At 37.6% G+C, this 16,943-nt stretch overlaps 2 protein-coding genes across 3 annotated transcripts; both read right to left on the bottom strand.

Moving 5' to 3' along the window:
• Positions 1-754: 754 nt before the first annotated feature.
• Positions 755-11,151, bottom strand: LOC127807209 (somatic embryogenesis receptor kinase 1-like). 2 transcript variants are annotated; one of them, XM_052344886.1, is made up of 11 exons: positions 10,755-11,151; positions 10,050-10,182; positions 9,868-9,939; positions 5,162-5,225; positions 3,921-3,997; positions 3,752-3,823; positions 3,556-3,668; positions 2,533-2,664; positions 2,110-2,451; positions 1,344-1,738; positions 755-1,258 (listed from the first exon to the last, which is right to left on the bottom strand). In XM_052344886.1, exons 1-11 carry the CDS (start codon positions 10,840-10,842, stop codon positions 941-943), a joined length of 1,806 nt encoding a protein of 601 aa, XP_052200846.1. In that variant the 5' UTR covers positions 10,843-11,151; the 3' UTR covers positions 755-940. The 2 variants fall into 2 exon arrangements, with proteins under 2 accessions (XP_052200846.1, XP_052200844.1); XM_052344884.1 differs by having other exon boundaries at positions 3,921-3,992; positions 5,082-5,225; positions 10,755-11,150.
• Positions 11,152-13,588: 2,437 nt separating this feature from the next.
• Positions 13,589-15,635, bottom strand: LOC127807211 (cytochrome P450 78A7-like). Its single transcript, XM_052344889.1, has 2 exons — positions 14,631-15,635; positions 13,589-14,352 (listed from the first exon to the last, which is right to left on the bottom strand). Exons 1-2 carry the CDS (start codon positions 15,633-15,635, stop codon positions 13,732-13,734), a joined length of 1,626 nt encoding a protein of 541 aa, XP_052200849.1. The 3' UTR covers positions 13,589-13,731.
• Between the last annotated feature and the right edge of the window lie 1,308 nt (positions 15,636-16,943).

Genomic DNA, 16,943 nt, shown 5'->3' on the forward strand with positions numbered 1-16,943 from the left:
AATATGTTTCTGTATAAAATTAAATTTAAAATTATTCTTATTGTGTGTAAATTCTTTTTAAAATAAATCTCCTACTATGTAATTATTTAAAAAATTACTCACTTCAATGTTTGTATTATGAAAAAGAGTTAAATTTATAAATAGAAAATTTTGTGGGTTGTTTTTCTTTTTTAAATCAAAAAGGGAAATTTCGGACATCAGATAAATTAACGGATGGTCAAAGATTTGGAGCATATGTTCTCCTCTTTGGATTTGTTTATAATACCTTTAGTTATGGGAGCATATGTTCTCCTCTTTGGGTTTGTTTATAATATCTTTAGTTATGGGAGCATATGTTCTTCCATTTGGGTTTGTTTACAATACCTTTAGTTATAAATTCCTCATAAAAATGACTTATTAAGTTCGTTACGTCTATCAGCTAAAATTTTTACTAAAAATCTTCTTTTCTAGAAGGGCTATTAGCACAAAAAAATTAAAACTTTTCGAGTTTTGACAAATTTATCTAATTCTTCTAATTTTGTCAATTAGGGAAAATCACTTCCAAGTTTTGTCTAGAACTAAGACTGTAAATAGGCTCCTTTTATAAAAACAATTATGTAAATAGTATTAATTGGGATCTATTTACAATCTTATTACAAATACAAGTAAAATGACTAGTTAGTTGCACTGTTTCTGTGCAATTTTTGAAAAATGAAGAATACTGAGTCATGGCTGTAGGGGTGGGTCTTTTACCCTGTCATTGAGTGAGTGAGTGAGAGTACAATCTCAAATGGCAAGTTAGGATATTCAGTTGAGGAAAATATCTGTACAAACATTTGAATCGTCACAATTTTGTGTCATTATTGTTATGATTTTCTCAATCAGTTTGGGATTTGCAAAAATTACCTAGCTTCTCTATGCACTAGCAGTAGTAGTAGTAGTATAAATTCACAATGGAAGATCACCTGGGCCCCGATAACTCAACTCCATGCAGGTTATCCGTAGAGTCAAGGATCCAATCAGAGTTGTTGTGGGGGCGAAGTGGCACGAGGTCGAGGTGGACTTCGTCTACCCTCTGCCATTCATCCCATTTCTCTGCCAAGCCATCGCCCTCTAGCATCCTGACCACTTCTGACATCTTCGGCCTATCCAAGGGGGAACCCTGGGCGCAGAGCAGGGCAACCTGGATGAGCTGCTCCACTTCAGCTTCCACGTAGTTATTTTGCAGATCGGGATCCACAAGCATCTCTAGTTTCTTCTCCTTCAGAAGCCCTTTCACCTGCAAGATAAGAAATGGACCACGTCAAGGCCCCGCCCAGTAATGTAATAGGATTAAACCCACAAATTGTAGGGTAATTAATTACCCAATCGAGCAACATCACATCGTCATCGTTTGCAAGGCGAGCAAGATCAAAAGCCCTTTGTCCTGTTATAAGCTCCAGAAGCGTTATTCCGTACCCAAAAACATCTGTTTTTTCTGATGATTTTCCAGTGGACAGATATTCGGGAGCTATATGTCCAATTGTTCCTCGTACGGCAGTAATGACGTGTGTGTCCTTGTAGTCCATCAGTTTGGCCAAACCAAAGTCTCCAACAACAGCTTCAAACTCCTCATCCAACAAGATGTTTGCAGCTTTTACATCGCGATGGATGATCTTTGGGTCGCAGTGATCATGCAAATAAGATAGTCCTCTTGAAGATCCCAATGCAATTCGCTTCCTGGTCGGCCAATCGAGTGGTGGTTCAGATGGCAGACGTTCTAAAGTACAAGAAGAATGGTTAAGTCAGATACTGAAGAAGACTTGGTGACTCCTTTCAGCAATGCAAACTTATAAGGACATTCATGTGGCACAAGGCTCCCCTGCTTTGTACCTAGCCTTGCCCGGCGTTGCGAAGAGGCTATCTCCAGAATTCAAACCCGTGACCTTCTAGTCACAAAGGAGATAGCCACCTCATGCAATCTTAAGGATAAAAAATCACAAAAGTTATAAGGAAACAAGAAAATATTTGCTTAAAACAATGAAACCAGATTGGAAATGCCCACTGCAGAGACAAATATTTCAGCAATGAAAAAAGAGAGAGAGAGAGAATCCATGTGAAAGGAGATAAAGAAATGGTTACAAGAATTACCTCTTAAACATGATGCAACACTTCCATTTGCCATAAAAGGATAAACAAGGAGCCTTTCAGTTGGTGTCATACAAAATCCACGTAGCCTGAGAAGATTCCGATGCACAGCCATGCTTATCATCTCAACTTCTGTTTGAAATTGTAACTCCCCTCCAGGTGTACGCTCCTCCTTTAGTCGTTTTACAGCAACCAGCGAACCATCTGCCAGGCGCCCCTTGTATACTTTGCCAAATCCCCCTCTGCCCAAAATATTTTTATTACTAAAACCATCTGTTGCCACTTGTAACTCTCGCAGTAAGAACCTTTTAAGCTGTCCTAGATGAACTTCAGGATCCTCTTCAGCTGCAAAGAATGTCAAGAGATGGTAATCGAATTGCAAAATTGTTCTGCTCAATCAATTTTCAATTCAGTTCAATCACTAACCAGGTACATCAAAGAAATATTCTTGGGGTTTCCTGCGCCGCCACCATGCAAATGCAATTGCAGGGGCAGCAAAGAGAAGAGCAGCACCAGCAGCAACCCCTCCAGCAATTGCTCCAGTTAGGCTATTGCCTCCTGGTTTTTAAATAAAAAAGAAAAACAATGAAGATCAAAACAGAAAGAATAAAGCTTGTGCAATTCTATTCCCACCCGACCTTTTCCTTAATACAATTTTTGTCCCCAAACAAGGACACAAACCTTGTGCAATAGCAACTTCACAATTACAAGAATCAAGTTTGAGAAGATTCAGCTAGATCTTATATCCATAAGTAACACTAATACAACTGGAAGAGTAACTGGCAAAATTACTACTTCTCAAATTAAATGTTACTGGTACAGGCATTTGTAACATTATTAAAGAACCACATAGACGAAAGGAAAGTATATGCCAGAAACTCTATTATGGACTCCTTGATATTGGTGAAGTACCCATGTCAAGACACTTTGGATGGGATATGAGATGTGTATCCAGCATGGCAAGCTGGATATGAGCTCAATAAATGTTTCTCATTCTAGCATACAAATTTATACACTAGTTCATAACTACAAGTTCACAGCAAAGATATGAAAAAGTAACATCTAAAATTTTTGAAATTTAGCAGCATCCACACCAAAAACTAGTTCATAAATACAAGCTTGCACACATATCCACGCCTAGAACTAGCACCCAAGTCCATGTAACATAGGCCAGGCCACAAATGAAATGCAAATATCCCTGTTTTATTTTATTTTTAAAATTTCTATGTCGAGAATTAGCTGATACCTGGGGTTCAGCCAACACGACTTAAATGCAATGCCTCACAGAAAGCATTTTAAGTAGGGATCTGATAATAGCTGATTAATTAACTTCATGCATGTAAAACCAAGCTAAAATAAAGTAACAAGATGGGACTCATTGGCCATCAGGTAAAAGACAAGACTTAGTTATCAAACATTCAATATGATTTGAGCATGTTTACCAATTACCTGGAGATGAAAATGGTTGAGGAGGGACAAATGGAGGGGGTGGAGCAAATGGAGGAGATCCAGGGCATGGGTGTCCAGTAACCGGGCCACAGAGATCCAGGTTATTAGCAAAACTGTAGATTGGAAAGATATTTATTCAATGTTATCTTTGAAACCAGATACGAGATGAATATTGATCAATGGTCAAGCAAAAAACCTGATGGGTGTGAATAGTGAAAAAGAACCATTATCTGGAACTGCCCCTGACAGATGGTTGTTTGATAGATCCCTACATAACAATGCAAACGGAAGAAAATTACTTCTCCATCTGTTAGGTTTATAGACAGTTTTACATCAACAACAAATGAGACTAATTTGGGACTTACAACACTTGCAGCGATGAAATATTAGTCAATGACATAGGAATGGGACCTGTCAAGCTGTTGTTGTTGAGCCGACTATCCTTACATGGCATTGGAAGAGTTAATATATGTTAAACTTGGAGATCAGTCAAGAGATTTTGCACAAACCAGAACTAAAGTATACATGCAAAGAAACGCCAGAATATGCCAAACAAAGGTTTTTCTCTGCAGGAGCATGAATGGAACATATAGAAAACTTGAATATTGTCAAAGATGAAAGCAATCCACAAAGCTAACTACTACATCTCAATACAGAGAGTTAAGAATTAGTTTGCCTAATGGATAATAACCTACATACATTCTAAAAACAACAGAACATTCCATTTGTATTCTGAACTTTTCCCTCATCATGGAGTTGTCCTATCTTTGCGCCACAAATTCATTGTTGTGTCGTGTCATGGCAAGATTTTCAGTTCTGAAGTAAACTGTGCTAGTCTTGAAAAGCCCTAGCTGGCAATTCTTATTGAAAGCCAAGCATATGCAATGCACTCAATTGTACACCAAGATTTGTTTCTCTCCAACAACAAACCCTTGTCCTTTGTCTCCCATCTCTCATGCGCGGGGGAGAAAATGCTGTCATATCTTGCCTTGTATTGGATAAATATCTATCTACTTATCCTTCCACACTTAAAATATCATTATTTTTATTTTTAGTACTTTATTTTCTTTTTATTTTTTATCAGTACATTTCCAACTAAAATCAAATTTCTATCTCCAAAATTTGCATGAAACACGAGGTCTAAAGCAATCTAACAATCCCCTCAGTCAAATTGCATTCAGTTCTGCTCCCGGGCACCAATGGTACAAATACCAGCTAAAACAATTCCATTTAAGAGTCATAAATCCAGGATTAGGATTGTAACCATTCCCCAGGAAGCACCCCCCACATACTGCAACCAAGTGTTACTTGAACTTGATATTATCAGCATGCGCTGTAACACCACATCTCAGTACTTTTACACCGTCCTTGTCACCATAATTCTTTGACTACAACTACCATTAGGGTGTCACTTGTCATTTGTCCAACCAGCTGTGAATTTTAAAATGAAATGAAGCAAAAGAACAAAGAAACATACAACTAAAAATTATACAGTAAAGGAATAAAGTGAAAGATAATGTACACACAGGAAGCGAAGTTTTGACAGCTTTCCCAAAGTGTCTGGAATAGGACCAGTAAAACTGTTCAAGTAGAGATCCAAGCTCACCAAGTTGGTCAGATTCCCAAGGTCACTAGGAATTAGTCCACTAATATTATTGCTGTAGAGTTCCCTGTCATTAATAAATTATTCACATATCAGAAATATCCCCAATGGCATAATCATACGAGTCAAACATCGTAAATTTTGGTCCAATAAATTCTGTGTAAGACAATTCAAATGAGAATCAAGCATAAACGAAAAAAACAAAGCATCTGGTTTGGCAGGTATTTAGAAGAAAATTTAATGAAAGCACATAAGTGAACTATAACAGGACCTTGCAATTCCTCAATCAGGCCCCTAATCATAAATGAGCAAAGTAAATATCTTAAATAACAAGGATCTTGATGCACCTCTACTTGGACAATGTTCATCATACTGACAATATATTACATAGATTTTCATCAAAGATAATTTGTTATCTTAGTATATCAAATTCAAACATCTTTAACTACCAAATAACTCAACCGAAGGTCATGCAGCTGCAGGTTACCAGTTGGTTCACAAGATCTAGAAACCAAGCTACAATAGCTTTAAACTCTCATGCTATTGGACTTGGTATGAAATAAGCTAATTAAATTTGTCCCCATATACACATTACACTGTCACAGAAGGCTCATTTGGACAGCGAATTAGAGTAGCAAAATTTTTCGTTTACTGCTGTAATTCCTTTATTGCTGTAATTTTGTTCTTTTACTGCTGTAATTCCTCTATTAGTATTAGCTAGCAAGGCAGTAAGATTCCCCACGTGGAGGGGGTAGAATGGACAAAAGGTTGGTTATAACCAAATGGGGAAGGGATCTGCTGTGGCAGCACCTACACCTACCAGTTGTATATATACTCTCTTAAGCTAAGCTGGGGAATTATCATTGAATTGAATACCAGAAACTACTTCCTCCTTCTCTTGCTTTTCTCATTCTCACTTTCTTCCTTCTCACTCTGTTCTGTTCTGTTTTTATCAGAATCATCTCCTAATCCATTCTGGACTAGGAGCATACCAAATTCGTGGAAGAGCCGTGACATACACATATGTTTCTAGTTTTTTAATAAAAACTCAGTTCAATTCAATTTATTCCCCCAGCCCCACACCCAAAGGGAAAAAAAAAAACTACTCAATGAAAGATATTCAGGGGCTCAGATCCTTTCTTGTTCCTATAACATTTCCAGTGCCACAGATGCTGGTCAAAAGCCAAAGTGCTCCTTCTCAGCCCCATAGGGTGGTAAGTGCCTGTCTACTGGTACAAGTACCATAAGCTCATTGTCAGTCACGTCAAGTTGGCCAATTGTTCAGCAGCTGATAAAAACATCACTGCTGTGTAAGTGAACCGAGAGTGACCTTTCCTTTCCTTTTATAACATCTATGTAATTCCACTAGTAGATGTAATTCCACTAGTCTGATTGCCCTTGATCAAATAATCTAGAAAGGAACCTACTGGCTTTTCCAAAAACTACGATATAATGTTTCATGTACACTCCAAATTATCTCACTATATGGGGTAGAAACACTACCAGAGTCAGTAACTTCTATTCCCCTTGTACAACCATGTTCTTCGGCTATGTGCCTGACACTTGTATCCAAATCCTCACTTTTAAAGAATAAAAGTTCACATTTGATAGTTGCGGGATCTGCATTTTATAGTTGGAGAAACTATACCAAAATCCAATATGGAACAGCCCCAAGAAGTCTAGGTGGAGCTGTGACGAACTAGTTTTGAAAAGTTGCTTCAGGAAAGCTTATGCGAACTGAAAGGGAACTTAATTTATTCAGAGTGACAATTAGTCTGCTTAAGCCAGCGTGGTCTAAGTTCTAAGGCTACTATTGGAATCTACCATGATAGTATACTGATGGTAGCAACCTTGAGGCATGTTGGGTACCCACGTCAAGGAATGTGACAAACAATGAGCTCTAAATGCATTGCCATTCAACTTGTCTAGGATAAAGATTCCTTGTCATAGAAAGAGAAAAGATCAAATTTCTTTGTCCGAAGTCATGATGACGGATTTGGTCATCATGACTTCAAATATGACAGTCCATAATGAGAATATATGAGCTGAAACTAAAAGATGTGGCTCAAGCTACATCACACTCACTCAAATCACAGTATATACAAGACAATATTAGTGTGTTATGTTATCTCAGATTGTCAACGGATGCATATCCCTTCTTATAAGGTTCACATGTGAATGACAATCTTTGTACCTTGATTAGAAAGCTAATGTCATGTGGCATGCAAGCAGGAGATACCTGCATATATCAAGTCACTTTGTCATACAGCCTTGAAAGCATATGGAATCATAAGTGATCAAATTTATAATTATGGGAACATAATGGAAGAGATACCTACACCTATCAAGTCGCTTCTTCACAGGGTTTGCCAAGGAGTCTAGTTATCCATAGGAAATTATAGGAGATCAAATTTAGAACTTTGAGATTATGATGGCACATTTATCATCTCAACTTTAAAAATATGATGGTTCACTTAGTGGTGGCTTGGGCATGCCTATTGGAGCAGCTTGAGCAATTTGAGCAGAGGAACAATTTGAGTAGAGGAACACTAAATAGGAGGTCTTAAAGGAGCATTGCTAGGTGCTTGATAGCCTGGTAAGCTACTTTCACTTGAACCTTTTTCACTTAGAATCTCATGGTAGGCATTAACTATACTCACTGGCATATGCTTATCTATTAAGGCTATAGTGAAATTAAGGAACAATTAAAAGAAATTAGTCCATTACTCAGACTTGTCTCAGCAAATCCTATAATGGATTCATTGAAATCTATCATCATTGCTTTGCACAAGGCTAAAAAGATAGCATCATTTGATCTGCTTTTTGCCGGTTTTAAAGCAATTTGCAATAAACCAACATATATAATTTATATACTAAGCTTTGATACTTTTTTAAGAAACTATAGAGAGAATAGCTTAATTGTATCAGCATGTTCTTCTGACAGGTGTTCATGTTCTCAAAAGTATTTTTGTCTAAAGTCCAAATTGCTAAGAAAGATCTAAAATCATTTTCTTTTTCCTGTCTTGTAAATACTCTCAGTCTATCCAAGATTTTTCTATATTTACAACAATGTGAATTGCCAAAAATAAAAGATTGATCTAGCAATTGGCTTTTCCTTCTCCCTTGCATATACTCTCCAAATCTGGACTTGATTGATATTTGTGTTAATTCTTCTTACAATTTAGGCAGAGATGGAATTATCTAGATTGGAGCTCTTTTTCTATCATATTAATGCTTGCTTATCATCTAATGAGCAATCATAGATTATAATTATTACTTTGAAAAGTGTGAAGGTTAGGCACTGGAAACCTCAATCACATGAGAAGAAAAGATCACAACACATGCATGATCATGATAAAGATGATGTGGAAAACAGTGTTTTTGGTATTTAAATTGAGGAACAAACTTGTTGAAACAAAAGAAGATGACATTCTATAAGTAATTTTTAATTATTGTGAGAAGTTGCAACACCAATAATTGGTTTAAAAGCCTACGTTCACATTTTGAAAGACACGTTTATGCCTATTGTGAAAAACACTAAATCTAGTGATTCATAAAGTACTTCTCTTTTAAGGAGACCATAAAGTTGTTGGATTTAGCATGAATGCTAGCATAGAAACTAACAAAATATCACCTAGGTGTCCCCAAGGGTGGCTCATGTGGTGATCCACCCCTCATGGAAAGCACGAGGTCATGGAAAAACCTTCCCATACCTCTTAGTGTGGACATTGCTTGTTATTTCCTATGTGCCCCCCCCCCCCCCCCCCCCCCAAACAAAAAAAATCACCTAAATAAAATTAGCACAAGCTAAAACTCATTTTCTACAGGTTATTCATTTTCTCCTCAATAATTGATGCTTGGCTTATCTATAGGTAATTCATGAACTCCTACATTTTCTATGAGAAAAATTCATTTCCTACCTGTTGAAACACAACAATAGGGATAATTGTCCCGAGAAGTATTTCTTCCTAAAAAATTGGCAAACTTCTACAACTAGTGAGGGGAAAACGAATTGAAATGATCCAATGGTTTGCCCACCATTGGTGGACCTGAGCCCCAAAAAATAGCACTTCTTCTAACTTTTCTACCTTCTCACTTTCGCAAAGTAATAATTATAATCTATGATCATTAGATGATAAGCTAAAAGGAGCTATAATCTAGATAATTCCACCTCTACCTAAAATTTAAACAGAATTAATCAAACATGTCAACCAAGCTAGGCCCTATACTAGAGAATAAGCAAGGGAGAAAGCAAAACCAATACAAGTGAATATTCTTTTATTTCAAGATAGTGAATTCTTGTTAAGAATAAAAGAGCGTCCCCAATGCACAAGGCCCTATACTAGAGCATATGCAAGGGAGAAGGCAAAACCAATCCAGGTGAATATTCTTTTATTTCAAGATATTGAATTATTGATAAGAATAAAATGGGGTCCCCAATGCACAAGGCTGCCTACTTTGCAAGGGTAAAAGGAGGCTTGTTTTTGTTTGCAGCTTTACACTTGTTTGGAAAAGAGATTGTTTCCACAACTCAACCTCGTGAACTTTCAGCTACAAAGAAGTACCCTTACCAATGCCACTAAGGATTCTTGATAAGAATAGATAATTTAAATTCACAACTAGAAAGGAAAAATGTCAATGTAAAAAATGTAAAAGAGAAAACTAAAGGCAGTCATACAGACTCCATAGCATGAGAAGGAACCACTTACAAGTACTGCAGATTCTTCAGCAGACCAAGCTGGGGGACCAACTGACCAGATAAATCTGCATTGCCTAGATCCCTGCAGAAAAGTTGTTCAGAGAGGAGATATCATGGAGAAAACCATTTGCAAAAGGACTGCTCCCTCGTTTGAGTTAATCATGAGCAAATGAGGTATGCTAGGTGGCTTACACTCTTATAACACCATTATCAGTGTTGCATGTAACATGAAACCACGTGCAGGGGTTGACAAGAGTAGGATCCCAACTCTGCAGCACATTGTTTGGATCATCCAAGTTGGATCTTAAGCTATGCAAAGCATCACCTGTATGATGCAAGCAAAGTCACTCATATACCACTTTTAACAACAGTACAACCATATTTAAACAAAAATCTAGACTAGGCAGATCAAACAGAGTATTGCCTTCTAGAATCGTCACCAACATTTGCAAATTCCAAAAGATACGACAAGTAATGCTCAAAACAGTTTAATTTAGCACTTTCAAAGGGGATATATTCAAGAATCTACAGCACTAAATGAAGAAAACGACAACCGCATGAGTCAATGCTTGGGGAAGACTAATGTAATTAAGAACCATTCTCCTTGAAACCTACAGAAAATTTACACTTCAGGTGGCTGATTATATCAAATGAAAATTTCCCGTTTGAGCAATTAAGAGTTAACATTAACATATGCAATAAAAGGGTAAGAAAAAAATTACGGCTGAAAATCGATTCTCTTGCCAAGCTACACAAAATGTAGATTTCACACGACCCAATATACCAAACAGGAGAATGCCCATGTGTTTATAAGCAGCCCACATTAAGATCAGGATGACGAAGAAATTGGGGAAGAGGAAGAACAACTGAAAAATGAAAAGTATTAATATTTGGCACCTTCCATATTTGCATAAACGAGCCTCAGAGGATGAATCAATATAAGCAACCACAGCAAATATGATTTCACCAACACCAATCTTTCCATCACTATCTTGAAGTTGTATCAAGACAACATTATCACAAATCTTCCCAGATCCAAACAATCCAAGCCCAGACACAGCATTACAAAACCAGAGAAACCCTAGCTCGAATCCTCTCCATTCTCCCCCCAAAACCCAGTCGAGACGAGAGAACCAGAATCACGAGCCGAACTCTTCACAGAACGCTAAATAAGAGAGTAAAGAAAGGCGCAATAATATCAACTTTCCCTCTCTCCCGAAGAAACTACCTTTTCAGCGCTCTCTCTCTCTATCTCGGTCTCTCCATCGCTCAACGCTCAGTTGTGTGCAGTGTACTGTATTTGTATGCGTGTGCAGTGCCATGGAAAGTAGATGTAGAAATTTCAACATCCCAACCAAAGGCTAATTATAACTCAATTTTTTATTTTTTATTATGAACTAAAAATATAAAAAATTATATTTTTTAGTTTTTAAAAAATGAATCTTATTATTTTTTTGAAAATATGTTTATGTATAAAATTAAATTTAAAATTATTCTTATTATGTGTTAATTCTTTTTAAAATAAATCTCTTATTATATAATTATTTAAAAAGTTTCTCACTTCAATGTTTGTATTATGAAAAATAGTTAAATTTGTAAAAAGAAAATTTTGTGAGTTATTTTTTTTAAATCAAAAAGGAAAATTTCGAACATTTGATAAATTAACAGATGTTAGAGAAATTTTGAACATATGTTCGCCCATTTGAGTTTGTTTACAATACCTTTAGTTATAAATTTTCTCGTAAAAATAACTTGTTAAGTTATTCATGATCCTATAAAATTTTTGCTAGTTTTTTTTTTTTTTATAGAATCATAAGTTATCTATTTTGATAAACTTAGATTATATGGTTAGGGCATTATCAAGATTTAAAATATTTGGCGATACTCTTAAAAAAGAGATAAAAACACTTGACCTTTTAAGAGATGAACGATGTATATTTAAAAAGTAAGAAACAAAAATATATAAAAAAAAACGTAAATAAAAAAAATATAAGGGTCTCTTTATAAATATAATTTTTAATATAAAAAATTATATTATTGATCAATCAAACATGAATATAAATTCTATCATTTATTCAAATTACTAATATGATCGTCGAGATAGTAGAGATAGAATTACTCATATATTTAACATGTTTGCGAAACATAAACCAGTTTCTAAATTTTTTTAATATTAGAAAATGGCCCAAAGTGTTTACAAAATTATCAAAACGCCCCCAAAACTTTTTTTTGTCTTGGTTTCTGTCGACGTTCAATTTCGGCCGACCGTGATTCGTTTTGGGCCGTGGTGAATCAATCCAAAAATATCGAGAAGGAAGGAAAATCCCCCAAAATTCCAAGCGTGTGCACTAGAATTTTTACGTGGTTCGGCCAGAACGATGTCTAGTCCACGACCGCCGTCTGATTATTCTCTCAGAGTGACGGTATCTGATTATTCCCCTTGTCCCTGCCCCTCATGGTCTCTTTGATTTTCATTTATGCTGAGGGGCTTTTACAATTCAGATAACATATAAAAATACAGTGATTGTATAATGGGGGACAAACAGTTTTTATCGCCTTCTAAAGACCGGGAGTGGGATCCTCATTACGAGGGGCATGGGCTGTTATAGATAAAGTGATCGGACCCTACCTCTGACTTCTCAGCAGCTTTGTCGCTCATGCGAGCTGGAGGTTTTAGGCTGGCGACCTGGATGGTCCAGCGATCTAGAGGATATTTCAGGAGCTCGTTAGTCGATTGCTTGGAGCTCGTTGGGGGATTATCGGGAGCTCGCTATATGCTCGCTTTACGAGTTCCAGATTTTTGGTGGAGGCTGGACTTTCCTTGACGAAGTCGTCCGGGCTTTCTTGGCCTTGGGTGATTGGGCCGGTCTATCGGACCGAGTCTGGCCCATGTGGGGTGATGCGGGAAATACATATAACAGTTTCTTAACACTTTTGAGATAGCATTTTAAAAATTTCAATACTACATTGTTTTTGTATTTCAATGTTTTAGAGATATAGATCGAAAGATATCACATAATATTAGAGATATCACATAATATTTGTTAATTAAGAAATATGTCGAAAAATATAAGATATGAAAAATATTCTAAATTTTTGTCGTTTTCAATGTATTTGTAATTAAACGGTTTTCTAAATATCGTTACATCTCATTCTTCAAGATAAGCATATATTGATCATTACATATAAGAAAAAATATCTTTTATATCCTCCAATGTATTCTAAAAAATTTAACAGTTTCATAAAAAATTTAAAATACTTCTCAACCTTATATTGACCACTTTATATCTTAGTCCAAAAATCATTCTATCATTATTTTGATACAATTTTATCTTACTTATTTTAACAAAAATTACCCTAATACATTGACTACAAACAGAATAAATGAATATTTCGTTCCAAAACCCAAAAGTGAACACTCATGCGACTACTGGTACTATCTCATCAGTTGCTCAAAAGTGAACATATGATCGACAGATCATTAGGAAGACTGCTAATCAAACTCACTTTGATGGTAATAATAACTGATTAAGGCAACTAATTAATTAACAGAACAATCTCGTGTATGATCCATAATTAATATCACTGATGACAATTGAAAACAATGAATCTAGCTATAGGCATTGAAGCTGAAGAAGATTAATTTTATATAAATAAGAACTTCTCCTCCCAACACTCTGTAACAAACACATCATATAATATAATAGAACATACATAATTAAACCTTTCACAGTACACGGTCGGTGCTTTTATTATTCGGACACAGACATCATATGCACATATATATATATATATGTGTGTGTGTGTGTATGAAGACAGACATTCTTAATTATATATATATAAAGGAGGATTAACGTAAGTAATTAAGAAAACCCTAAAACGTTGAGGCGCCAACCCTTGGAACTGCCACCACGGAGAGAGGGTTCTTCATCTCACAGGACAGTTTCAGTACCTCGCTCAGATCAACGGGACGAGTCCCATCTTCAACCCACTTAAAATGGCGCACCAGCTCCGCCACCCAGAGGCTCACGGTGACGAGCCCCAGGTTCTTCCCGGGGCAACCCCGGCGCCCGGCTCCGAACGGCGCTAGCCTCAGATCGCCTTCCCGCAGGTCCGCGCCGGCGGCTTCCGGGGTCAAGAACCTCTCCGGCTTGAAGAGCAGAGGGTCCTCCCAGACACGTGGGTCGTGGGTGATGGCCCACATGTTGACCATGGCGGTGGTGTTGGCGGGAATCACCATGCCGTTGCTGAGGTGGACGTTGGACGTGGAAAGGCGGGACCAGGAGAGTAGGGGTCCGGGTGGATGCATGCGTAGAGTCTCCTTCACCACTGCCTGGAGATAGGGCACTTTGGACTCGTCAGCGTCTGCGACGGCTGTTGTTAGGGTTTGGAGTTCTTGTTGAAGCTTGGCCTGAACCTCTGGATTCAGCACCAATTCTGCCATCACCCACTCTGTCAAAAGCGCTGTTGTATCTGTGCCTCGAAAGATCATTTCCTGCAGAAGCTCATCAAATTAACCATCAAGATTATATTGATACTTAATGGATAATATATCCTCCTTCAATAAGCGAATAGCTAGCGTTATCACACTTACCAAAAAAGAAACATATATAATAATAATGTTATCATCATATGGGACACATTATGCTCTAGACGTCAAAGAAATATCTGTAGCAGGCAAGCTATTTAATTCCGGTTACTTGACAATTTCGTGCGTTTTGAAAGATCCAAAAAAGAAAGAAAAAAGAAGTGGCAAGAAAGCGAGAGACAAACCCATAAAACAGCGATGATATCATCGTCCTGGAGCTTCTCTTGGCCGTCCAAAGACAACAAAACGTCGACGAAGTCCGAGGTATCGGAGAGTTTCATGGGTCCGTTAACTCTGTGCTGAGCAATAATCTGCTCGACGATTCTTCTGACCCGAGGAACAAGAGCAAGGCAACGTTCATTGACCTGAAAAGGGTCGTAGAAGAAGCAGCTCAGCCATGGCAAATGGTCCGACCAATTGAAAGCTCCCAAGAGATCAAACCCTTCTCGCACAATCTCACGCAGCTCTCGACTCTCTTCGCTATCATGCGCTGTGTCGTATCTTTTTCCAAATACAATCCCCATTATGTTGTTTAAAGAGGCAACCTGGAGGTGCTTTCTTAGAGCTACAAACCCATGGAATGCTTGATCCTTTTGCACTGCGGTTAACATGGCGGCACAGTCTAGCCTACGCCCAGACTCGTGGGCTAAAATGCGCTTGGGTGCGAAGAGGTGAGAGGCGGCGATCCGTCGCAAGAGCCGCCAGTAGGCCCCGTTAGGGGAAAAGCCGATGGCTCGACTGAACATGAGCAGTCGAGCTGACTGCTTGATTGGACGGTCCGCGAAGTGGGGAGATGTCAAGATCTCTCGGGCAGTGACTGGGTCCGAGGCTACTACAGCTGGAGTCGAGCCCAAGCTAAAGGCCATGAGCTGGGTGGCAGCTTGGCTAGCTGCCATGGCCGCCAGGGTCCGGTGAGCCAAGCCACGACTCAATGTGAATAGGCTACCAAATATGGGAAGCCCTCGAGTTCCCGGAATCTGGACGCAACCCATTTGGGTCTGGCAATTTTTCCAAGCCGGACCAGCATTCGAAAAAACCCATAGTAGGAGCGCAAAAGCAGCCAAAAAGGCTATCATTGAGAAGACATAGACAATAAGCCAAGTGTTACACATGTTTTGGATTTCAAAAACAGCAGGCAGAGTGGCCACCCACCAAGTTTTATCCTCATAAATCAAGCTATTTAACTCCATATATATATATAGAGAGAGAGAGAGAGAGAGAGAGAGAGAGTATGGATATATATGCAGAGGGAATGGTGGGTGACGGTTGGTGAAGGAAGGAGGAGGAGAAGGGGTTTAAATAGAGATGGCAAGGTGGCTAAAGAGGGAGAATACACACACACACACACACATATAATATAATTTGATTGGGCAGATTAAAAATTAATTTGTGCTTAATTATAAGAGTAATTAGAGGGTTTGATCTGGAGTTTGTGTAAAAGTAGGGGCACGTTGACGTGTGCATAATTAGGGTGCATGTGTGTTTGGATAGCCACACTCATGCCTATGCAACTTTGAAAACCGTTAAACCAATCACAGATTAATGTGACAATGGCAGCGTTGGGAGTGAAACCCCAGTGTGTTGGGTTATCTATTAATTTTAAGATGATAAAATTCATCATACGGGTCATCACTTAAAACATATAATTATAGTTGAAGGTCACTTTTGAATTTGTAAAACTAAATGATACATCAAATATTTACTAGCTAGTAGCCTAAACATTCATTAATATGTGATCTAGGTTGCGACAAACTCATATCTTCTAAATTTTTATATATGGTGGTTTGTGTTCTCAATTTGTACAAAAAATCTCATGTTTTTTCAATTTATAATTAAACTCTGTCAAAAAAATATTCTATCGGTCGATGCCCATGAATGCTAATTAAAGGTTATAATATTATATCTAAGATTATCAAACCATTCCAGATCTCAGAACTCTCTCTGACCCCCTGTTTTTTTATTCACCTATTACTTTGGCTTATAGTTCAATCTTTCAATCTATGTTCAAATCTACCATATGTTTGCCTTTGCTACTCAACCTCCCATGGCCATTTGCCCTTCAATACCACTCCACATGGAATCACCCCAGTTGCTTCTTCTTATTTTTCACACTGGAAAGCTCATGCCATTTTCAATTGTTTCATTATCTCTTATCAGGTGCAGGTATTCTAGTCTCATTTGGTTGAGGACACCATGGGACTTAGGGATCACTTTGTTACCTTGGCCCCAGTCAAAACCCAAATAATGCTTATGGATAATGAGGAAAAAAAAAAAGTTTGGTCTTTATGCTCTTTAAGCATTTTTTTAATTAAGATTTGTGATAATTGTTTGATCTTACACATCTTTACACATTGATAGAGACACAAATTAAAAGGTTGGCTGAGCTTGTTGAATTAAGATTTGTGATAATTGTTGTTCCTTTAATTAACGACTATTGCCATGAAACAAATTTAATTAACTCTTAAAGTATAATTACATAATTATTTGGGTTTTACTCT

The sequence above is a fragment of the Diospyros lotus genome, chromosome 8 (assembly GCF_014633365.1).
Source record: "Diospyros lotus cultivar Yz01 chromosome 8, ASM1463336v1, whole genome shotgun sequence".
Lineage (NCBI taxonomy): Eukaryota > Viridiplantae > Streptophyta > Magnoliopsida > Ericales > Ebenaceae > Diospyros > Diospyros lotus.